Genomic DNA, 25,454 nt, shown 5'->3' with positions numbered 1-25,454 from the left:
TCCTCATTCTTTCCAAGAATACTGGCCCATGCTTGAATACACTCTGACTTGAGAGAGCCTGTCTGAGAATGCCTCTAGACTTCCTTCAGGGTAGATGAACACAAGGTGGACTCTGAAGCCCACAGAAAGACACAGTGGGTCATTGGCTGTGGGTGGCCCTGCCTCAGGGCCAGTGTCAGCCAGCCCCATGCACACTTCCCTCCTCCTCTGCTCATGGCCTGTGACATCACTGGCTACTCCCAGAAGGCTGCCCTCTGCTCCTGAGCACAGGCTCTGTGAAGCTCTGGACCCCCTGGCAGGACTGGAGCAGAGGCAGAGTGGAGGCTGTTATAAGACCAGACCACCAGCAATCCCTGGAGCCTGCACAGGACCCTGAGATCTTCTCCTCCACCCAGGTAGCTCACCAGCAGGCTCATTGTCTGCCCTGTCTCCCATACTATCTCCATGTCTTTGTGTGGCCAAACTCAACTCTCTTCCTCCTCTGTCTTTACAGCTAAGCACTTTCCTGCCTTTTCAACTCCTTAACCCACTTTCTCATCTATTGAGTGTCATGTATTTTGTTTTTGACATGTTATCACAAATATTGATGCCATGTGGGAGGCTGTTGGAAACAAGGTTTTCTGTTTGTGAGTTAGGGCATGATTCATTTTGGTTTGAGGGGGTTTTGTTTGTTTTTTGTTTTTGTATTTTTAGATTTGGATATTGAATCTGTGTTCCACAGTAACTTTGACCCTCGGTTACTTGGGAAGATAAACTCTTATGAAGGGTTCAAGTCTATGCTGAGAGTCTAAGCCCCTATCCCCTATCCTCTGTATTTCTAGCGCAACCTTCCCCTCTCTGTTTTTTAAATGGCAATTGTTCAAATATGAAGCAGGAATGGGAACAGAGAAATAGAATCTCATGCTTAGGAACCAGAAATGTTTACTTCTGGTCAGGAGCTGGTTTCTGAACCTTGAGTTTTAATTCTCTGAGAGGGTGGTTTTGATTTATGTTAACCCCATTCAATCTATGCCTTCTTTTTTTTTTTTTTTTTTTTTTTTTTTTTTTTTTTTAGAATTTACTGAGTTTCTGAAATGCTAAGAGATTAAAGGGGCATGGCTCTAGATGCTTAAACACAAACAAATACAGGGCACTTTAGGTACTAGATTCAGTGGGCTCTGGATTCTTGGTGTTTCACTACTGATGATGTCCTCTTCCTAGTACATTGTAATCTCCTCCGAAAAGGAAAGAGTCCTATCAAGGATTCAGATTTGGCTGATGTTCTAACCCTGTTCACTCTCGGCATGCTCAGCTTGCCTCTGTCTCCCCCCCCCCACTTCTCACTTCTTTCCAAACAAACAACAAATGTTCTTGTGTTTAATGCCCTATTCACTAGGTAATTGCTGTTAAGTTAACTGAGCCATGACAGTGTGGTTATTTCAGGAAAGTTCCGTGGATAAAGCTGTTCTCCGGAGTTACCTACAGTTCTGCCAAGATTCCAGGCATGAACGGAGACAGCTTAAACTTCTCTTAGTTGCTGACAAAAGCAGAAAAGACATGAAAGTTGCTTTGCAGACTCTCTTGTGCTCAAGATGACTTCTGCTCCCATAAGCAGACAGCATTTCTTCCTTTCAAAATGCTGTCAGGAAATGTTAGTAACAACTGACCCTGTGATGCCCCATACATAAGAACTTAAGAGTATGTTTATGCTTTAGTGTTAGCCAGCTTATGGACCCTCTGTCACAGACATTCCATCCCATGACCATTTCAAGAGGACACACGTAACCCTCTATTGTTCCAGAACAAGCCCCAAAGAAAAACTTCTAGAAGGAGCTCCTCTTGCAGCTTGCTAGTTGGCTTCCTGTCCTTCTGTGAGGAATACCAGCGTGAAGCATGCAGCAGGACGGTAAGAGGTCTGGGAGAAGTTGTAAAAGCATAGACAGGTCAGAGATAGAATACTGCCCTTGGGTCTTGGCTACCACCAACACAATGTCATTTGTCCTTAGCCAGAACTCTAAGCTAACTTTTCTCCAGTTTCTCCTGCTATGTTTTACTTTGTTACCTTTGGATTAGGAGATAACCAGCTCCACACAAAAGTGGTTTGCTTTGGGGACCCTATGAAAAGGTGGGCACAGTCTCAAAAAAGGGGGGGCATACTGTAGGGTGGCTGGTCAAGCTGCAAGACCTTAGAGACCTTCTGCAAAGGTCTGTGGGATCCTGGACAGGGGCAGTGTGCTGAAGCTTACCTCTCATATCCAGGACTTAGCAGTGTGAATCAGCTGGGGGGACTCTTTGTGAATGGCCGGCCCCTTCCTCTGGACACCCGCCAGCAGATTGTTCAGCTAGCAGTAAGAGGGATGAGACCCTGTGACATCTCACGGAGCCTTAAGGTAGGGCCAAACACACAGTGATGTTATCAAGAATCAGGCATTGAGGACCTCTCTTAAGGCAGCAGCTTGGGATTGAACTCCCAGAGTTTCCTCCTAGAAGACCCTCTTTTTGGTGGGGAAAGGGAGTTTTAGGTGCCCAAAGATGAGATGAGCCTGGGAAGGCTCACCTTCTTTCTGCCCTTCATGTCTTCTGTGTCCAGTTCTTACTTCTCACCTCACTCAGGTATCTAATGGCTGTGTGAGCAAGATCCTAAGACGCTACTACCAAACAGGTATCTTGGAACCCAAGGGTATCGGGGGAAGCAAACCACGTCTGGCCACACCTGCTGTGGTGGCTCGAATTGCCCAGCTAAAGGACAAGTATCCAGCTCTTTTTGCCTGGGAGATCCAACGCCAGCTTTGTGCTGAAGGGCTTTGTACCCAGGACAAGGCTCCCAGTGTAAGTGCCTTCTCCCTACTCTGGGGTTTGCAAGTGGTCTATGGGAGAAGATTCTCCTTTCCTTGGCAATTTAGGTATCTCAGGCTGGAGCTAAGGGAAGCTGGAATCAGCTTTTGACTGGTAAATTTCTCTTCTGAAATGTGGTAGTGGTCAGGGAGCTCAGGAGGAACTATGGGGTGGGAGAAAGTGTCAAGCTGCTTCTCTTGGGAATGCTGAGTAGAAGAAAAAGGATCTCTATAGTATGCAACCCTAGGTCTATACACCATTTTCCCACTGTGTACCCCAACACCCAGGTGTCCTCTATAAATCGAGTCCTTCGGGCACTACAGGAAGATCAGAGGCACTGGACACAACTCAAATCTCCAGGTGGGTCTTACAGTTGTTGCCAGAAAGAATCAGAGCCAATTTTTTTTTTTTTTTTAACATTTTATAGCTCTTCTTTCTGTCAGTCATGAGTTCTCCTTGTTTAATGAATCACCCTCTCAATGTTCCTTTAAGAAGGGTCTTGCATGTGCCATTATTCTCTCTTGGTAGAATATGGAAATTCAGGAAAAGAAAATTAACTTGCTCAGTCGTCAGCCAGTTGTTGGCATGTCCTGGACATCCCCTAACTCCTAGATTCACAGTCTCTGCTAAGAGCTGGGCCTTTCATACCTTTCCTCTGATTCCTGTTTAGCTTCTCAGAATTTCCTCCATGTTGTAAGGGGTTCAAACCTGGAGCAACTCTGTTTTCCCTAAGTAGTGCCATGCTCCTGAGTACATTGACTAGCAACTGCCAAGGAACTTCATATCCCACTAGCTCTGCTCTGCGTCTGTGTCCATGTTGTTATCCTGGGAGAGACCCTGTATAACCAACTAGACAAGTCAACATTACAAAGGCCATAAGACATTGTCCTCCTTTGCAGCTGTTTTGGCTCCAGCTCTTCCCAGCCCCCACAGTGACTGTGAGGCTCCCCGAGGTCCCCACCCAGGGACCAGCCACAGGAATCGGACTATCTTCTCCCCAGGCCAAGCTGAAGCACTGGAGAAAGGTGCTGGGCTCAGGAAGACAGTGGGGGGAGGAGCAGACAGTGAGGGGGGCAGAAGCTGCTGGTTTGGCAGATTGCTTGGTATGGCAGCAACGCAACAACAGCCTTGAGCCTTATGGGCAAAGGCTGAAGGGGTACAGACTATGGGCAGCTTGGCCTTGGGAAAAAGAGTTATGTAGAGTTTTAAGAAGGAGGGAATGGGAATTGACAAGGAGACCATGCCTTATTCCTTCTCTTACCCTCACTGTGGGAGCCTGTGTCTCTACAGAGTTCCAGCGTGGGCAGTATCCAGATTCAGTGGCCCGTGGAAAGCTGGCCGCTGCCACCTCTCTGCCTGAAGACACAGTGAGGGTGAGTGAGCTCTAGAACACAGTGTGAGGAAACTGTAAAGAAGAAGAATGTACTGATCAAGGCTTTGGGTCTGTGGAGGTAGAGATGGCAGCAAGACGGTGAAAACCTCATTTGGAAAAAAAAAGAGGGAGATGAAATCCTTCTTGCTTTTCTGTCAATTTCTCTCTCCTCTTTTCCCCATCCAAGCCTTTTAGGTGAGGAAAAAGACAGAGAGCAAAGACCTGAGTATTGTTGAGGGTGTCAGAATGGAGAAAGGCTCTACTTTCTGAGTCCAGACCAGGGACACATGGTAAGAGCAGCTGAAAACACAGCTAGTAACAGTCCCTGTTCTCTCTCAGGTCTGGTTTTCCAACAGACGAGCCAAATGGCGCAGGCAAGAGAAGATGAAATGGGAAACACAGCTGCCAGGTGATTTCTGTGCTTATCCTCTCATCCATCCATCCATCCATCCATCCATCCATCCATCCATCCATCCATCCATCCATCTTTGCATAGCATTCCTCATGTGTCTGGCTCTGTACTAGATCCTGGGCACACACAGACCCTGTTCTTAAGGGTTGCTCTCTCCACAGAATCATCCCTTGGACTTAGTCATTATTTCTAGTTATGTAAGGCCATATTTTGGGAGGAAGATAGTATCAGTTTGTGAAATCTGCCTCTTCCAAACTCTGCAAGAAGTTGCAACCTTTCTTGGAACCTCTGTTTTTTTACCACACCCCAGGTCCCCATGCCTATTTCTTCCTCTGAGTGGATTCACCCTCACCTTATAGGTGTTTCTCGGGACCTGACAGTACCAAAAGAGTCTCCAGGGATCATCTCTGCACAGGTACTTGGAAAGAGAGGGGGAGTTTATGAACTGGGAAGACTGATATCGCATGGCCCCTCCTATTTCTGGTGAAGGCATGGGTAAAATCCATGGACAGCCAAGACCTTCACAGTGAGTTTCTACAAAGTACTATCCCCTGGACTCCTATGTGAATGGCACCCTCTGGAGTGTAGGACACAGCCTGGGGACAAAGCAGATGGTCTTGAGGGTCATTCAGTCCTGTTACCCAGGCTTTCTGAATAGGGAGGCTCATTAGAAGTTGAGAGTCTTCTCTTGCTTTCTCTAGCAGTTCCCTGGCAGTGTACCCTCAGCATCCCTGCCTGTGCTGGAACCATCGAATCCCTCCTTCTGTCAGCTGTGCTGGGGGACAGTACCAGACAGATCCTCCAGTGATACCTCATCCCAAGCCTGTCTTCAACCCTACTGGGGTAAGAATTAAGAACAGGTCTCAATCCTGCAGGGTATGGGATAGGACAGCAGGATCCTTTTTGTGGAGGGTATGGTTCTCCAGTTGGGGGTACCAAAGGAATCTCTCAAAATAGATTCCCTCATTCCTTGGATGGCTTTTAAAGCTAGGGCGTCTACAGTAGGTCTGACACCTGCAGATGGTAAAGGAGGTGGTATTGAGATCTGAGTATTTGTACCCTTAAGCAACTGTCTCAGCTCTCCTCCTCAGTGACTTTGAGATATCTCAAGGACCAATAAGTCCAACTCAGGTGCCAGTGATATGCCTCACCAAGTAAAAGCACTGAACCCAGTGAGCTGAATTTGATCCCAGAAGCTCACATGGTAGAAGGAGAGAATCAATTCCAACGAGTTGTCCTGAGCTCCACATATGTGCTGTGGCTCATGTTTGTGCACATATGCATTTGAATGCACAAATCATGGGTAAATTAATGTGTGTGGGCAGGGGTATGCTTGTGCACATGCAGGCATGCATTTGAACACACACACACACACACACACACACACACAGAGTGAATAAATTAGTAGGGGGGGAATCCAAGCTCCCCTGAGCCCTGCATGGTGTTACTACCATTGCCACCTTCGCTATTCCTGCCACTGGCCCTGTCATTGATCTTGGTGCCACTCCAGCCCTTATCTGTCTGGTTTGTCTGGTTTGTCTGCCTATTGTAAGACTTGAACTAAGGTAAGAGGTCTTGAGATGGGTATAATCTGATGTCATTTTTATTTTCCCCTACAGATTGCCACTCCCTCCTTCCTGTGGCCTCTTCCTCATACATGGAATTTGCCTGGCCCTGCCTCACCACCCATCCTGTGCATCATCTAATTGGAGGCCCAGGACAAATGCCATCAACCCATTACTTACATTGGCCATAAGAAGCCTCTACTTGACAGTAATAAAAACTTATTTTTAAAAGTTAGCAATAGTTCTTGCTGTTTATCATTCCATCTATCTATCATCTATCTATCTATATATCTATCTATCTATCTATCTATCTATCTATCTATCGTCTGTCTCCTAATTTATGTATACATGTATCATATCTAGTCATAATTATCTATATAGTAATTAACCTATTAATCCCGTGTGTGTGTGTGTGTGTGTGTGTGTGTGTGTGTGTGTGTTGGGGTAATATTACATCATAATACTTTACTCTTAAGTCTTCCATGGGTTTGTTAAAAAACAAAGAAATAAGAACCTTACTTATATAACTGTAATATCATAGCCACCCCTAAGAAACTTTACTATAGTTCCTTTATGTGTTTGTTTACTTTGTTTTGTTGAGACAGAGTCTCACTATGTAGTTCTGGTTGTACTGGAACTCATTATGTAGACCAGGCTGGCTTCAAACTTATAGTGACCTGCCTGCCTCTGCTTGCTACAAGCTGGGGTTAAAGGTATGCACCACTGTGCCTGGTAAGACAATACTATAGTGCTTTGGTCTAAACAAACAAACAATTTCATACTGGCATATATATTTTTGCCATAGCAACAGAGTGGAAATAACATTCTGATTTTCTGCCCTCATGCTTCTCCTAGGTATCTTGGGATGGGAGAAAGAAAAGGGAATTACGTGAGGGGATATTTGGAAAGGAAGACAGGTTTGTGTTTCTGAATTCTTTCTCTCTCCCTTTTCTCTCCTTCCCTTCCTTCCTAGGTAATCCCAGCCAGGCCTTGACTTCATGATCCTTCTGCTTCAACCTCTCAAGAACTAGAATCATAATAGGCAGAAACACAACATATCCTTCCTCCTCTGAGAGGGGGAGGGGTGGGTAATGGTGGTGGCAAGAGCAGTGAGGGTGGGGAGCGTGGTTGTGTTTTCCACCTGTGATAGGCAAGGATTGAGAGCTTGTCATTCAATTGGTGCTCTTAGCAAATCCTCCAAAGTGAGCTCTTCAGGAGCTAAAAGCACCCTCTCATCTGTTCACAGCCATTCACATCAAAGCAATCAGCTACCACCGGATCCAGCCACATTTCAAGCACCACATGTGGCTGTGGCCACTGTTCTCAACAGAAAAAACTATGGAGCATTTCTCCTAGCAGAATAGTTTTATGATGGTGTAGACATGGATTTGATCGAATGACTAGAATGGCGCAGCCTGACCCTCCCCAGAATTCTCTGCTTTTGATATGGAGGTCTGCTGGGTAGAACTACATAGGAAAATGAGCAAAGTTATGGGATAACCACCTGCATAGCACAGTTGAACAAGCCCCTCACTTCAGCAACAGGACTGATGTCAGTAATGGTCAGACTGTCTCATTTCAGCTGAAGTCCATGAGTGAGTGTATATAGATGAAGGATGTAGGGCCCCTTGTGGAAAATTGTGTGTAAATTCCCACGCTCATGTGTGTGTATACATGTTTACAGAATGCAGAAGAGGTTCTGTATTAAATGACCTGCAAGCCTTTGTCTCTTTAGATGGAATTTCATGTTGCCCAAGATAACTGGGAGCTCCTGAGATCAAATAATTCTGCTTCAGCCTCTCAGGTTGCTGGGACCACAGACACATGCCTCTCTACCTTGCATTGGTCTGTGTTTAATATTCTCTTGGAAAAGTGGTTTCTTGGTCTTTAGCATTTTCTACTTAATATTAAAGAATAAATTGTTTCACATACCTTGAGAAAGAAATACTGAAAACTACGGCCATTTTCCTTTCTCCAAACTGAGTATCTTTCTTGTTTTTATGTCAGCTTTTCTGTTGGTGGACTTTAAAAGAAAGCATTTGCTGTCACATGGGGCAGTTTGCTCAAAGTTGGGGACATGGATGCTGGTTTTAGGAGGGAGCCAATACCTTAAATAATAGCAAGTGAGGAAACTTTTTTTATCCTTTTCAACTCTAATTGTATCCGGAGACAGTGTCACATGGATGCACCTAACACCCCCTTAATAGTTGCTAACCTTGATGAAAGACCGGGGCTAGCTTTGGCAAGGAAGGGGATCTAAACCAGGATTTGATAGTATTACTTTGTTTTCTCATTTCTCATTGTGCTTTGTTGTTGTTTTGGTTTTATTTTATTTTTTTTAATTAATTAGTTTGTCTAATTACTTGTTTTGTTTTGTTTTCTTAAAGACAGGGTTTCTCTGCGTAGCCCTAGTTGTCCTGGAACTCACTTTTGTTTTTATGTTTATTTATTTATTTACTCATTTTTTTTTCCAAGACAGGATCTCCCTGTGTAGCTCTAGTCCTGCCTGTCCTGGAACTTACTTTGTAGACCAGGCTGGCCTTGAACTCAGAGATCCACCTGCTTCTGTCTCCTGAGTGCTGGGGTTAAGGGCGCGCTGCTGCCACCACCTGCAGCACCCTGTTCATTATGCATATTTTTTACTGCCTGTTTGTCCAAATTGTTCTGTACGCAATTGTCAGTGTTTGAGTCTGAAATGTCACATTTCAGGCTAATGTGTTTGAACACTTGGTGCATAACTTGAAGGGCTTAAAGAATTGAGGACATAGATTCTAACTGCAGTGAGTAGGTTTCTGGGGATGGGTTTTGGAGGGCACATTACCCCCTATTCTTTCCCATTACATTCAGTACTTCTGATCTGCTAAGATGGGAGAAAATCGTTTGCATATTCCCTTCACCACAAGTCAAGTTGCTCCTACCGCCATGCCTTCTGTACTATGATGGACTGTCATCCTCTGAAACGATGAGCCATAACAAGTCTCTTCTTCTTCTTCTTCTTTTTTAATTGAAAAACTTTATTTTAAAAAACAAAGATAAATGTACAAATTTTCAGCATTTTTGCATAAAAGTATACAAATACATTTTTAAGGTTGTAATTAAGTATTTGTGGGTACATAGGAATAATAATATAGGAAAAGAGGTTATTAGTTTGAGGAGATAGGAGAGAAACTGGGAGGGGCTATAGAGAGGAAAGGGGGATGTGATACAGTTCTATTTTAATTAAAATATATTCTTTTTTTTTCTTGAACTTCACACAGTCTGTGAGTTGTTTCTGGGGTGTTCAGAACTTTCTGGGGTTGGTATCCCATTATCAGTGACTGCATGTCATGTCTGTTCTTTTGTGACTGGGTTATCTCACTCAGGATGATATTCTCTAGATGCATCCATTTTCTTAAGAATTTCGTTAAGTCATTGTTTCTGATAGCTGAGTAACACTCCAATGTGTAAATATAAAATTTTTGTATCCATTCATCTACTGAAGGACATCTGGGTTCCTTCCAGCTTCTGGCTATTATAAACAGAGTTGCAGTGAACATTGTGGTGCATGTATCTTTGTTGTATGTTGGAGGTCTCTGGGGTAACATTATGCATATTTTTATAGTAACTTTGTATTTATGGTGAGTGATCTGGATTTTATGATAACAATAAAAATACTCCCTTTTAAATGAATGAACTTAAGCAACTATGTGAATGAAAACATTAACAGGACAGGTGGTAAGTAAAGGATAAAGTAATGAGGACAGTACCAGACAGACAGACAGTCTGGAAGCTCTGCTTGTACAGCAGGACAGTAGACAACAGTCACATCTGAGTAGGAGGTGGAACTCTGCTGCAGTGAGTTAGAGGCCCTGAGGCCAGCACTCCAGCACCCTGTAGAGGTGAGAGATGGTGAGCAGATCACTTTACTGCCCACGTGACTGCATCGAAAACCAATGATTGTTTAAAGAGAGTTGGTGAGAGTCAGACAGGAAGGTGAAAGGGGGGGTGGTACAGACATGGATGTTAATACCAGTACCCCATGTTCATAAGATTTTGTCATAATACGGTTTCTATTGTTGTGAAGATACATCATGATTATGTCAACTCTTATAAAGGAAAACATTTCATTGGGGCTGGCTTACAGTTCAGAGGTTCAGTCCATCATTATTATGGTGAAAAGTATGGTAACATGCAGCAGACTTGGTGCTGGAGAGATGGCTGAAGGCTCTAAATCTGGATCGGTAGACAGCAGGAAGAAGATAGTGACACTCGACCTGGCTTGAGCATCTGAAACCTTCTTACCCACCCACAACACAGACTTCTTCCAAAAAGGCTGCACCTACTCTAGCAAGGCCACACCTCTTAATAGTGCCACTTTCTATGAGCCCATGGGGGGGGGTCTTCCTCATTCAAACTACCACAGATTAACATTCTTTCATTTGTTATAAACATAAAAGACATCTTATTTTTTTATCATTTTTATTGGATATTCTCTGTATTTACATTTCAAATGCTATCTCCTTTCCCTCCTTTCCCATACTCCCTTCCCCTTCTCCTTGTTTTCATGAAGATGCTCCCTCTCCCAACCACCCACTCCCACCTCAGCATTTCCCTACACTGGGATAACGAGCCTTTACTGGACCAAAGGCCTTTCCTCTCATTGATGAAAGACAATGCCATTCTCTGCTACATATGCAACTGGAGCCATGGGTCTCTCCATGTGTATTCACTGGTTAGTGTTTTAGTTCCTGGGAACTCTGGGGGGAGTGGTTGGTTGTTATTGTTGTTCTTTCCATGGGGTTGCAAACCCTTTCAGCTCCTTCGGTTCTTTCTCTAGCTTCTTCATTGGGGTCCCTGTGCTCAGTCTGATGGTTAGCTGCAAGCATCCTCACCTGTATCAGTATGGCTCTGGCAGAGCCTCTGAGGAGACATCCATATCAGGCTCCTGCCAGTAAGCATTTCTTGGCATCAACAATGGTGACTGGGTTTGTTGGCTGCATATAGGATAGATCCCCAGGTGAGGCAATCTGTGGGTGATCTTATCTTCAGTCCCTGCTCCTCTGTTTGTACGTGTATTTGCTCCCCTGGGTTTTTTGTGTTTTCTTCTAAGAAGGACTGAAGCATGCACATTCTTGTCTTACTTATTTTTGAGCTTCATAGGGTTTGTAAATTGTTTCATGGGTGTTTCGAGCTTTTGGACTAGTATCCACTTATCAGTGAGTGCATACCATGTGTGTTCTTTTGTGACTGGGTTACCCTACTCAGAATAATATTTTCTAGTTCTATCCATTTGCCTAAGAATTTAATAAAGTCGTTGTTTTTAATAGCCGGGTAGTACTCCACTGTGTAACTGTACCACATTTACTGTATCCATTCTTTTGTTGAAGGACATCTGGGTTCTTTCCAGCTTCTAGCTATTATAAATAAGGCTGCTATAAACACGGTGGAGCATGTGTTTTTGTTATATGCTGGAGCATCTTTTGATTATATGCCCAGGAGTGGTATAGCTGGGTCGTCCTTTCTTACCTTTTTTGATAATTTTTGGTTGAAAATCTATTTTATTCGACATTGCAATGGCTTGTTTCTTGGGACTATTTTGCTTGGAAATTTTTTTTCCAGCCATTTACTATGAGGAAGTATCTGTCTTTGTCACTGAGGTGTGTTTCCTGTATGCGGCAAAATGTTGGGTCCTTCTTATGTATCCAGTTTGTTAGTCTATGTCTTTTTAATTGGTGAATTGAGTCCATTGATATTAAGAGATATTAAGGAACAGTGAGTTTTGTTTCCTGTTTTCTGTTATTAGAGGTATTATTATGTTTGTATGGCTATCTTCTTTTGGGTTTGTTGAAAGAACAGTACTTTCTTGCTTTTCCTAGGGTGTAGTTTTCCTTCTTGCATTGGCATTTTCCATCTATCATCCTTTGTAGGGCTGGATTTGTGGAAAGATATTTTGTAAATTTGGTTTTGTCATGGACTATCTTGCTTTCTCCATCTAATGGTAATTGAGGGTTTTGCTGGATATAATAGCCTGGGCTGGCATTTGTGTTCTCTTATGTTCTGTATGACATCTGTCCAGCTTTCATAGTCTCTGTTGAGAAGTTTGGTATAGGTCTGCCTTTATGTTACTTGACTTTTTCCCCTTACTGCTTTTAATATTGTTTTGTACATTTGGTGTTTTGACTGTTATGTGATGGGAGGAATTTCTTTTCTGGTCCAATCTATTTGGAGCCTTGTAGGTTCTTGGACATCTCTTTCTTTAGGTTAGAAAAGTCTTCTTCTATAATTTTGTTGAGGATATTTACTGGGCCTTTAATTTGAGAATCTTTGCTCTCCTCTACACCTATCATCCTTAGGTTTGGTATTCTCATTGTTTCCTGAATTTCCTGGATGTTTTGAGTTAGGAGTTTTTTGATTTTTACATTTTCTTTGACTATTCTGTCAATGTTTTCTATGGTATCTTCTGCACCTGAGATTCTCTCTTCTATCTCTTGTATTCTGTTGGTGATATTTGCATCTACAACTCCTAATTTCAGAGTTGTCTCCCTTTGTGATTTCTTTATTGTTTCTATCTCCATTTTTAAATCCTGAATAGTTTTGTTCAATTCCTTCACCTGTTTGGTTGTGTTTTCCTATAGCTCTTTACATGATATTTGTGTTTCCTCTTTAAGGACTTCCACTTGTTTACCTGTGTTCTCTTGTATTTCTTTAAGGGAGTTATTCATGTCCTTCTTAAATCACTTTATCATTACCATGAGGTATGATTTTAAATCCAAGTTTTGCTTTTCTAGTGTTTTGGGATATCTACTACTTGCTGTGATGAGAGAAGTGAGTTCTGATATTGCCAGCTTGTCTTGGTTTCTGTTTCTTAGGTTCTTGTGCTTGCCTCTTGCCATCTTGTTATCTGTGATATTAGTTGGTCTTGTTGTCTCTGAGTAGAGCTTGTCCCTCATGTGAGCCTGTGGGCCTGTGGGCTTAGAGATAAGAGTGCTCCTGGGTGCTCAGCTCTCTCTGAGCAGGTTGTGGGTCCTGATGGCCATAGGACCATCCTAGCTCTGGGCACAGATGGATACTGGAAGGCTCTTTATTTTTTATTGTAATTATATTACTTCCACCCTGCCCTTTCCTTCCTCCAACTCCCACTATGCACCCTTGTACTTTTTTGCTTTCAAAATCATGGCATTGTTTATTCCAACATGAGAATGGGCATGTGATTTTTTGAGATTATAATACATAATATAATTACATAATTTCCCTTTATTTTTCTACCTCTAAACTTGACCCAAGTGCCTCCTCCCTTGTACCCTTTCAAGTTCATGGCCTCTTTATTCTTTAATCTGGTAAGTGTGTGTGTATATCTATATGAGAGTGTCTACACAATCTACTTAATCCATATAATGTTACTAGTATATATGTATTCATGCCTGACTATTTGGTATTGGATAACCAATGGCTGTGTTTTCCCCAGGGAAGACTATTTCTCCGGTTCTCAGCACTCCTTAGTTGCCTACAATCCTTTGCCTAAGATTGAGGCTTCTTGAGATTTCCACATCCTTGTTAGCTCCCTTGTTAAACTCCCCATTCCTTTGGCTCTTACAGTATTTCTACCCACTTTTCCACAATGATCCTTAGTCTTAGAGATGAGACTTATTTGAGGCTATGAGGATATTTAGAATGTTGAGATTATGTTGGTTTAGTACTGTAGTGGTTGCTAGGTTTCAAACACAAACAAATGGCTGAGATGTCTGCCTTCCAGGTTCTCCCAGCATCCCCCAGTCCTTATTACAGTGCTGTCCTGAATAGCATACCCCACCCCTACCCTGAACTCTCTAGCCCAGGGGGCTGGGCTGCCCTTCCCTATATCATCCAACAATATCAGTTACCTGGTCTCTTTGTACCTTTGGGCCTCCTGGTTGCTGCACCTGGTTCCTGTGCTCTCTTTTCTCCTTTGCCCTCCCCCCTCCCCATGTGGCAAAGCTCAGTCTGGTCATGTCACTCTGGACTCTCCTAGTTGTCTCAGACTCTGGCTGTGCTTTCCCGCATATCTATAACAAACCCACTCCTCCACCAAATCTTGGGGCAGCCATGTTCCTTTTCTTTCTACTTCTCTTTTTCATTCACATCTCATGATGAAATCTGGAGCCAGTCAGATTTCTTTCCTTTCTATTTTTATTTTTAAAATTCATCTGGTGCTCAAAAACCCAGCAGTGGCATAAATGATCTCCCTTTTGGCTGCTCTGAACAAAGCTGCTAATCTCACTCTCCTAAAGTACATACAGATTATTGTTTGTGCAGTTGCCATGGTTTCTGAAATTCCTCCAAGACTTATGATTTCTATAGCACAGGGTGGTTATCTAGGTTTCTAGTATATGATATCCAGGTGTAATGACCTCTTTTTAATTGTTCTTATATGCATGCATGCATACACACATACATACATACATACATATATACATATATTCCACTCAGTCCATACAATGCTACTTATATGTAAATGATTTCATGTTTGACCATTTGGTATTAGGTAACCAATAAACGTAGTAACATAGAAAGGGGAAAGGTCACACAGCCTCAACCCTAGACAAGAAACAGGCAACTAAGGAATAGTGAGAGCAGGAGAAATGCTCTTTCCAGGGAAGAGTCTAAAAGACAGGTAAAAGTCACATCTGCATTCTGAATCCATCAAGGCAGGGCTGGTCCTTCACAGGGTTACTAAGAAGAGTTTATTAGTTTGGGCTGGGGGAGGGAAGAATGTGGTAATTATTGGTGTCTTTCTGGGTAGAACTTACATCCTGGGACAACAGTCTTCAACCCTCAACCAAACATCTCTTTTCTTCTTTTTTCTTCTTATTTTTAGCTAGTACTCAAAATAATGCTTGTATGGCTTGTGTTGTGTGTGTGTGGGAGGGGTGTTCGAGCGCATGCACACAAGTGCATATAATTTTTACAGGGTCTCATTATGTAGCCTAAATTGACTTGGAACTTAATAGTCTCCTGAGTACTGGATTGCAGATATATATCACCATGCCCAGCTAAATAATGTCTTATTGTGACATTTTTTATGTCTGTCTGTCTGTATGTATGTGAATATACACACACACAATATACACACAATTTTCTTGCTCTTCCTCACTCTTGAACCCTCCTTGCCATATCTCACCACTTTTTTAATGGTCCCCCTCCTTCTTCTTTGGTTTTCATGTTACACATACATTCATGTATATATTTAAATCCAAATTCCACAAATAGGAAAAAACCTGCAGAATTTGTCACCTCTCCTGTCATTCCTCATCACTTGGGTCTCTCCTTCCTCACTGTCCCCCTTTTCATTCTCATGACGTTCATTTGTACATGTACATTCTCAGTGAGAGAAAATGTGAGTCCAGACCCTATGACTAGAGGCAGACACATAGTATATCTCCTGAGTCAGACACACATACAGATCTTGGGGGTGGCCTTTCGTGATGTATTGTCACTTGAGACAGGTGTTTTGCTAAACTTGGTAGGAAAAAATGCACAGCACATATTCTTCTTGTGGATCGTGACTCTGGGTCTCTTGCTCTGTTTAGTTCAGAAGTTGTTCCTGGAGGATTTACAGTTTGGCAGGCAACATCCCATTGACCTGGAGAAGGAAGAGGAAATGGGCCTTCAGCAGCTAGCCATTTGTTGATTTCTAGCTTTCAGGAGAGTTCTGGTTAAGATCCTAGGAAGGGAGAGAGAATAAAGTGATTTATCCCCTTCTTGATGAGGATAAACATTAAATAAGTGTGAAATAACTTTATAAGACAAATAAGACTTTCCTTCAGAGTTCAGAGAAAGGTGGTGTAGTTTACCAAGAACTTATAGTTTTTTGTGTGTATTTGTTTCATCTTGTTTTATGCTGGCATCAAACCCAGGACCTCCAGCATGTGAAGCACAAGTACCTGTTTACTAAGAAGTTTAACAGAGTAAAGACTTCAGATAGGCTGAGAATGTAGAAAATGACAGTGCTTACAGGGTATTTAGCATCTTACGTAATCCTCACAAATCTCTCAGAACCATACTCTTGTTTCACCAAGGGACAGGTTTAGAGGAATCTAGAACTGTGCTTTCAGGCACTAGTGCATTGTCTACTAGAAGGTGGGGTTCAGAAGGAGCCTGAGAAATTTATGTCAAACCAAATCTATTTCTTCATGACATAGACAAGAGACTTGAAGCCTAATGAATTTCATTTGATTTCTCAGAGTTCGTGTACAGTAAGGTGGCTGTGTAGAGAACACGGGGAACATATATTTAAGGTCTCTATGGTTAATTTCTGATTGATTTTTAGCTTTGATAATACCTATCAAGTAAATTACTTTCACTTTATGTACAAGGAAAAAGAGGTCTTGAAATGTGATAGCAATTCCTCTAAGGTCACAGTACTAGCTAGAAGAATACTTGCCTCACATTCAGGAAGCCCTGGGTTCCATCTCCAATACTAGCTAAAACCAGGTATGGTGGAGTGTGCAGCAATCAGCTCCCAGGAGAGTGAGACAGGAGAATTCTGACTTCTAATACATTCCTGATTACAGAGTAAGTTGAGAACCATCTTGGACTATATGACCCAACAGCAGTAGTCACAATAGCAAACCTGAAGTATTTTCTACAACATTCATTTGACCAGAAAAATGGGGCCCATGAAAGGACAGGATTAAGAACAAGTATGCTAGAGAGTCACCTAAAAAGGGAAGTCTGTGGAAGAGAGTCAATCATGCTGATTTTAAGGGACTGGACAGTTGAGGTCAAGTCAGCCTCCTTTAAGGAAGTTGGAGAGAAATGACGTTGCATTTCAGAGGAGATTCAGGGTGGAAATTAACTAGCAGTAAGAATAGATACCTCCCCAAAGTCACCCGTTTCACCCCCCAAATAGGGTGAAATTCTGAATCTTAAAGAAGACATAAGTTTGTATGTTCAGGCCTACTTGCAGGCCCACAAGTCAGTGCGGCATAATACTGAGTAACTCAGACATTGTGCTCTTCTTCCCTCTCTAGCAAGAGCAGGTCTAGAAGCCTGGAAGGAAAGTACCTATTTGAAATAAATGCCTGCAGTAGGTCAGCTCTTAGACACAGTCAGCCCATTCCTGAATTTTGGTCTTTTTTACCACAAGCCTCCCCACCTATCTTCGTTCTCTTCTTTCTCCTCAGCTCCCCGACTGACAACTTTCTCTCTTACCTAAAATTCCCAGATACATTCTTTGGTAATTTCTTCGCTGTCTGCCAATAATGTGCCACTTCGGTCGGCTCGGAGGTAGAAGCCGTTGGGTGCCAGCACCGTAAGCAAGCTGCTCCCCTGAAGTTCTATACAGAAGTTGAGGGCAAATTTTCCCCAAGGGCGGAAGGTGCCAAAGGATGTCATTGACCAGAAGGATCCACCCTGTGCTGGGGAGGGAAGAGCTCAGGTTGGTTGGCCATTTAGAAAGCAATTTTCTTCACAATAGAGCCTCCATCCAACTGGGCTTCCCAGAGAGGCATGCTACTCTCCCTTGGGGATCACATCCTGTCTGCATTATCAAGTCCCTCTATAGAAATGCAGAAGAACCAGCTGAAACCTCACCAACTCTGCTTATTCTGCTAACCCGAGCTAAAACCTTGAAGTTCAAGACCAAACCAAAATCCTTTTTTATGCTGAGCAGCGACTTGAATACCAGGTTCTAGAGTCTGGGCTGGATAGCGATCTCTGGGTGGGGGAGAGGGACCGCTCACCCTGAAAGTGATAGATTCCCTGGCGGCAGGGCAATAGCTGAATGCAGTCAGGCTGGTCCATGTTGCACTTCAGAAGGTCATGGTCGGAGGAGGAGCCCACATACCCATACCGACCTCGTAAGATGAGGAAGGGGCGATTGGCAAATCGAATCCCCAGCTCCTCATTAGGGCCTGGAAAACACAGGGAGGGGTTATTTGGATAGGCTGGTTCTCCATGACTTCCCAGATGGAAGAAAAGGAGTCCGAAGGATGCTCGGCGATGTTGTCGGTATTTTTCTGTGTGTGCATGTACATGCTTGGAAGCCAGAGGAGGGTGCCAGGTGTCCTCCTCTGTCACTCTTGGTCACATCCCCTTGAGATAGAATTTCTTACTGGATCTGTAACTCGATGTTTTTCATGAAGGTTGGCAGCCAGCAAGCCTTAACACTTGTCCGGTCTCTGTTCCTGTCCCCTCCAGTGCTGAAGTTATAGGTGCCCATACAACACCCAGCTTCTTATGTGGGTGTTGGGGATCAGAACTCAGGTCTTCACACTAGTGTAGCAAGTGCCTTTGTTCACTGAGCCATAATTATTCTTGCCCCAGAGTGTTTTCTGTATTTTAACCTTTAGTGAACAAACTACTACGTGCTGGGTCTTATTAAGTGCTTGTGAAAATGTTCCCAAGGGCACTCAGCATGGCTTGGAGCACAAGAAATTTAACTATTCTCCTCTCTTTGGGATGTGTTAATTTACTTAATCCCCACCTCAACCCTGTGAAACATCAGAACCAGAATCCTCTGTCACAGGATTTAAAACTGAAGCTCAAAGAGGGTTTGTTGCAACAACAAGCACTCAGCAACTGAACTCACACCCTAAGCTCCTGATCTCAACCTAGTGCTTCCAATGCCTTTAAAATCATGGTCATATGTGTGAAAACACTTGCCACAGAAGACTAACAGCCTAGGTTCAATCCCTGGAACCCACAGAGAAAGGGGGAAAACCAAGAGAACGGATTCCTGAGGGTCATCCTCTGACCTCTGTATTCATACCCCCCCCCCTCCCGCACACATGCAACAACAAGTTGTATGTGATATGGGTTAGACTGGGAGAAGAGTAACTGGGCTCACCTGGGACAGTGACATTTGCCATCAGCAGGCCATTGGAGGTGGTGCTCAGGAAACGTCCATTGGGGGACTGCAGGATGATTTTCCCACAATTCCAGTGTACTTGGAAGAAGGTGTCAGACTCCATGGGGTGCCCGTCAGCTATGATTGCCCGGTGCCTCCTCTGAAGAGAATATGGGGACCAGGGACCAGGAGTGAGGATAACAACCTCAGCTTCCCCCTCACTTTTAGTCCTGAACCCCATTCCCATATCCTCCACCTTCCCTTCTCCATCCCCAGCTTCTGTAATTTTCTAGAGTATGCTTTATGCTTTCAACACCTCTTTGTAAGACAATAAGAAAAAGGAATTATCTCCACAGAAATAATTTTGAGGTCTCAGATCCCCCACCTCCTTCGGTCTACAGAGTAATCCTGTGGGAAGCATAGAGCAAAAGGATCAGGATATTTAAGAAAAGAAATAAACTTTGACCCTGACTTCAAAATAATTTTGAAATGTTTAAAGTGAAAGTTAGATTATAAAACACCTACAAGGCCTGAGAGAAACACTTTGCAACTTGGAAGTCGAAGAGTGATCTATTAGGATGAAAGACAAACATTTGAAAATTTGGACTTTGTGAATGAAACCAAACAAACTTGCTTTGAAAAAATGCCATTAAAAAATGCAAAGAGGTATAGGTGTGGTGGCACATGCCTTTAATCCTGGTAGAGGGAAGCAGATCTCTGTGAGTTTGAGGACAGCCTGGACTAAATTGTGAATTGTAGGATAAGCCAAAGCTATATAGTGAGACCACCTTCTCAAAAAATAAATAAATAAATAAATAAATAAATAAATAAATAAATAAATAATGTAAAGGCAAGGCATAGACTAAAGAAAGTATGCACAGCACATAGATTTGGCAAAGGACTTGAATTTAGAACACATAAAGATCTTATACATTTCAGTTATAAGACTACTGGCCCAATAACAAATGGGCAAAAATTTGAAGACACCTAGCAAAGAAGACATACAATTCCCAAATAGATTTTGAAGAGATACTTAAATAACTTATAAATTATATAAACACCAACAGAATCAGATGTTACACAGCCACTAGAGTGAAATTAAACATGGGTAATACTAAGTGTTGGTGAGGTTAGGTAGCAGTTAGAACCCTGCATCCTGCTGGAAAAATATAAAATGGCACAGTCATTTTTGAAAACTGATATTTTCTGTCCTATTGTCCTTTAACATATGCTCCTATGTAGTTTAGGTGGAGTATACACACACACACACACACACACACACACACACACACACACACACACACACGTAAAACCAAGGCCAAACTTGAACTCTTCATCTATCTGTTGTGATCTACCTGCTTCTACCTCCCAAGTTCTGGGACTACAGGCTTGCAGCCTCACATCCAGCTGAAAACAGTTTGACACTGTCTTGAGACATTAAACACCCATCTATCCTATAACCCAGTAGCTCCATACCTGGGAGCGCATCTAAGATATATGACAATAAAAGCTTACACAAGACTTGCACATGAACTTTATTAATAAGAGACTGAACTGTAAACAACTCAACTGTTTAATTGAATGGATAAACAAATCATGTTCATGCTTAGGCGTAGTATGAGAAGCTACTGCATAGCTGATGTTCTACTGATATATGCGACAACATGGGTGGGACTGAGTACAGTGCTGCTGTCCAGAATTAGTTGTATAGGGCCAGAGAGATGGCTCAGCAGTTAAGAGCACTGACTGCTCTTGTGGAGGTCCTGAGTTCAATTCCCAACAACCATATGGAGACTCACAGACTATCTGTGATGGGATCTGATGCCCTCTTTTGGTGTGTTTGAGGACAGCGACATTGCACTCACATACATAAAATGTATGAGATTTTTTTAAAAGTTGTATAGCATATATACCATATGAGTTCATTTCGATAAGATTCTAGAGCATTTCGATAAGATTCTAGAGCAGGTAAATGTAATCTATAATGGCAGAACAAACACAGACCAGTGGCATGAGGAGACTCAGGCTAGAGGAAAACTGAGGGGAGGTTATATAGTGGCAGAATCACTCTCTACCTTGTGGTATGACTATGATATGGTTGGTTGCATAGTTATGTACGTTTGCTGAAGCATATTGAATTTTACACTTAAAGTGTAAAATTATATATAACATATTATTCATATATTTATATACAATATATAATGTGTACTAAACGTCATATAATTCACATTTGTTTTACTAATGTGCTATTAAAATTGATTTTTTAAAGGAAAGGGCCCATTGGGTAAAACTGAAAATCTATTGGGTTGGGCTTCTATAGCTCATCTAATCTTTTCTGGACATACACGCTGGGGAAGGAGAAAGTATGTCTAGACAGGAAGAGCTCAGAATTTACAGTTTCTTGGGTTGAAGAGCAAACTCTCACCTGGGCTAGGTAGTAGCCATTGGCTGAACGAAGTTGTAAGGTAGGAGTCTCACTGTCACATTCATACTGGAACAAGGACATTTGGGTCAAGTGCTCAGAAGCAGCACATACTTCAGCATCTGAAGACAAGGCACGCAAGCAGCTTTTTAGGTCAATCCAATCTCCCCCACCCCCCCACGCTTATTGCTTGATTTTCCTGTATTTTTCCTTCCTCAACCTTAGGCTAGACCAGAACAATCTGGACAAGCCCAGGTGGCTTTCCCTTAAAGCTGTACTGTCATCTATTAGTCTGCCTCACAAGATGTCTCCTTCGGGTCCTGGGATCTTTCTTAAGACTAAGGTTCAAAATTTCTTGCTTGTCCTGTGCCAGTTAGTGTTTTGCTGACTTGACACAAGCTGGAGCCCTCCGGAAATAGGAAATCTTAACAGAGCGGTTGCTTGCATCAGATTTCTTGTAGGCAAATCTGTTGAGAGCATATTCTTGATTAATCATTGATGTGGAAGGGCCCAGGGTCCGGCCCATTGTGGACAGTACCATCCCTGGGCTAATATTCCTGGGTGATATAAGAAAGCAAACTGGGCAAGCTATGGGGAACAAGCCAATAATCACTGTTTCTCTTTGGTTCTGTTTCAGTTCCTGTCCTTACTTCCCTTAGTGTTATACTGTAACCTGAAGTATAAGTCAAAAAACCAAACACCCAAAAACTAAACCAAAACAGTGGCAACAACAACAACTCCCCACACCCCAACACCAAACCCTTTCCTCCCCAAGCTGTTTTGGGTAACAAAAAACTGTCCTGAACACAGTTTCCTCTTTTTAGCACCTAGTCTTCTCCCCACCCCCACCCTATGGTGGTATCGGACCAGTACTTGCCATAGGTGACTGAGAGGAACTTTCGAGACTTTGACTTCAGGCTGACCCAGGTCGGGAAGTGTTGTAGGATGAACCACTCCTCACCCTTTACGGGAGAGGAGCCCAGGCCCAGGAGTAGATGTGAACCCTGTGGATATAATGTGCCGCCTTCTCCATCACATAGGGCCACGAGTCCTCGAGGCCGCACTTGCATGTGAAAAGCTGTCTGTGATGAGCGTTGAGTGACCAGACGGTCTACACGAGACAAGAAATGGTGAGTAGAAGTCTCTAGGTGGTAACATCCATCTTGGAAATGTAACAGGAAACCACATTCCTCTAGGCAGGGGACTGCTGCGTCTACCCAGATTCGGCCCACAGTGTGGTCTGCTCGGGCATAGCTGTGGTAGGTGGGGCTATAGAGGATTACGTGGACATGCAAGGCTGGCCTGGGAGTCCACATATGGTAAGCCGAAAGAACCCTGGAGTTGCAGAATACATCCTCACCATCGGATTCAAGATAGCGACCAGAGATTATGCACTGGAGGGTCCATTTGCCATTTCGGTGGAAACGGAGCAGGAAACATCCATGGTGGCTAGTTCTTGGCTTGCCATAGCACACAGAACCATCTGCTTCGCACAGCAGGTAGAGGCCCTGCAAGCTTTTCAGTCGTACCACAGCCTGTGCTTCTTGCTCATTGCTCACCAGGAGCTCCCAGGTCTGGAGGTGTCAGGAAGAGGAGGGAAATGAGTGGTATTAAGTCAACAACCGAACCACCACCAGCACCTCCAATAAGACCAGTCACGCTCCCTTCCATATCTGTATCTCCTCGATATGAATGTCCTCTTGCTCAATCAACACAATTGGAAATATTTTTGGGTTGGGGGGGTGGTTCATGCCTTTAATTCCAGCACTCAGAAGACTGAGGCAAGGAGTTCTTGGTGAGTTCAAGGTCAGCCCGGTTTGCATAGCCAGGTTTAGACCAGCCAGGGATTACATAGTGAGTCTGTCTCAAAACAGAAGGGAACACAACAAACAAACAAATACAACAACAAAGATTTATGGGCTGCTCACCTCTAGAGCCACAGGACTTCTTAAGATTGAGTGGGAACCAGAGAGATAGCTCAGTATAAAAGCACTTGCCTCAAAAACCCAACAGAGGTTGATTTCTGGAAGCCACATTTTAAAAGCTAGATGCAGTCTGATGAGATTGTGCAATGGGTAAAGTTGCCAACCCTGATGACCTGAGTTTGATCCTTGGGTCCCACTTGGTGGAAAGAAAGAACTGACTCCTGCAAGTTGGCCTCTGACCTCCACACGTGTGCTATGCACACACACACACAAGTAAATGAATAAATAAACTATTAATTAAAAAAGCTTGATACAGTGGTAAGCATCTGTAACCCCAGCATTCTGGTGGCAAGATGGAAGATGGGAGGCAGAGACAGGAGAATCTCCTGGGAGCTCATGGACCCGTGGCCTAGAGCACAGAGTATAGGCAAACCATGAGAGTGATTCAGCCAGGTGGCAGAGAACTGACTCTGGAAAGTTGTCCTCTGACCTCACATGTATGTACTTGTAGACACACACACACACACACACACACACACACACACACACAGAGAGAGAGAGAGAGGGAGAGAGAGAGAGAGAGAGAGAGAGAGAGAGAGAGAGAGAGAGAGAGAACAAATGAGTAATTTTAGATCAGGGTCTTAGAGAAGCTAAACCTTCCTTTTCCCTTTACTCCCAACCCTTCAATATCTACAAGAAAACAAGCGTTGTCTTGTTTCTTTCACCTTTCTTACAGCCCCTGAAAGCTTCCTACCTGCAGGCTCTACTTCTCCAATAGGAGAAGAGCCAAAAAGGTATCCTGACTCTTGGTATAGATGTTGAGGTACAATCTGTAGGTACACTGTAATTGAATTGGTTGTATAAAGACTTTGCTCCCATTTTCTCTCTGTTTAACAGAGACCCAAGTCAGCAAGTGCTTGGGTCTTGTACTATGGTCCAACATCCTCTAGATGCCTGGTTCTGCCTTCTAGCCTCGACTCCCTACCTCTCTGCTTTGTGATGACACAACAACCCTTTGTTGGGATGGTGTATAGGAAACATTGAAGCAGTCAGTCCAGTGCTGGGACTTCATCTTAGGGAAAAAAATTTGGAAGGTGAAGCAATGAAGATTCATGAGCAAAAAGCCTGGAGTAGAAGTGTAGTAGAAGTGTCTTGGTGTGGCAACAGCAGAGACTAAGCCAGTGTTAGGATGGAAGTGCATCACATACACACAGACACACACACACATACCACTCAGAAAATTGGTTCTAGTCCAGGTTCCCCTTGTTACCTGTCTCCTGCCCAAACTCTTTGCAGTAGCTGTGACTGTACTCTTATATGCTTCAAAGGTGAGGTAGGTTCCTGCCCAGCTGATGAGCCCAACCCTTAGGTCCTCCGCCTTTGGATGTCTGTGTATCCAGTCCACCTCAGCCATGCAGCTGGTGCCACAGTGATGACTCTGTCCGGCCCAGGCTTCCCCCCAGTGGTAAGGTCCTACAGGCCATATGGCCCGGAATAAGGCCCGTAGTACCCACCAGAAGCCGTTCCCAGAGGAAACTTTTCAGGCAGAGGTCTGGCCTAGGGTGCAGCACCTCTGTGACCCGGGAGCATTGTGACTGTAAAGGCCACCTTTATCCCACCAGTGGGGAAAGAGCACTGGTACAGGAGCATCAATCATGGGCCAAAGGAAGTGGGTCTGGAGCTTTGGGTGTTTGTCTTCCTAACTCCGAGCAATGAGGTAGGATTAAACTGGGAATCAGTGTTGTAACCTGAGACTTTAGATCTGTCCCCCTCTTTTTTATTAACAAGATAGGAATCAACCTATTTACTTCCTAACAAGGGCATTCTGCTTGGTTCTCTGTGGCTCATCTCCTTTGTTTATTGTTTTTCTTTTTCTTAAGTCAGCCAAGGTTAAAAATATATATATATAATATATATATATATAATCAGTCTTGAGGGACCTTAGAAGACAAGGTCAAAATGTTTTGGAAATTATTTTGTAGAGAAGGCAAAGAAACTGGATACATAACCATTGAGGATGAAATTAGTTTTAAAACCTTAAAGGCTCAAAAAAGAATGGTGTAGGTGGAGGAAACCCCAGAACTGTGCTTTACCAAGTCCAGTGTGTGCAGGTAAACTGGCTGGGCAGAAAGCCAGTTC

The 25,454-nt window shown here is 43.3% G+C and overlaps 2 protein-coding genes across 2 annotated transcripts; one reads left to right on the top strand and one right to left on the bottom strand.

Annotated features, from left to right (window-relative positions):
- Positions 1-1,872: 1,872 nt before the first annotated feature.
- Positions 1,873-6,354, top strand: PAX4 (paired box 4; the record flags this gene model as incomplete). The annotated part of the gene is made up of 10 exons (XM_080936521.1): positions 1,873-1,885; positions 2,239-2,369; positions 2,593-2,808; positions 3,102-3,174; positions 3,714-3,839; positions 4,105-4,187; positions 4,526-4,595; positions 4,958-5,013; positions 5,300-5,441; positions 6,218-6,354. The coding sequence occupies 10 exons, from the start codon at positions 1,873-1,875 to the stop codon at positions 6,352-6,354; spliced, it is 1,047 nt and encodes a 348-aa protein (XP_080792647.1).
- Positions 6,355-17,332: 10,978 nt separating this feature from the next.
- On the bottom strand, positions 17,333-24,729 carry FSCN3 (fascin actin-bundling protein 3; the record flags this gene model as incomplete). Its single annotated transcript, XM_080936366.1, has 6 exons — positions 17,333-17,538; positions 17,863-18,033; positions 18,969-19,128; positions 21,394-21,512; positions 22,268-22,964; positions 24,586-24,729. 6 exons carry the CDS (start codon positions 24,727-24,729, stop codon positions 17,333-17,335), a joined length of 1,497 nt encoding a protein of 498 aa, XP_080792492.1.
- Between the last annotated feature and the right edge of the window lie 725 nt (positions 24,730-25,454).

This window comes from Micromys minutus (genome assembly GCF_963924665.1).
Source record: "Micromys minutus genome assembly, chromosome: 23".
NCBI classification, from domain to species: domain Eukaryota; kingdom Metazoa; phylum Chordata; class Mammalia; order Rodentia; family Muridae; genus Micromys; species Micromys minutus.
This window is presented reverse-complemented; position numbering and strand designations above follow the sequence as displayed.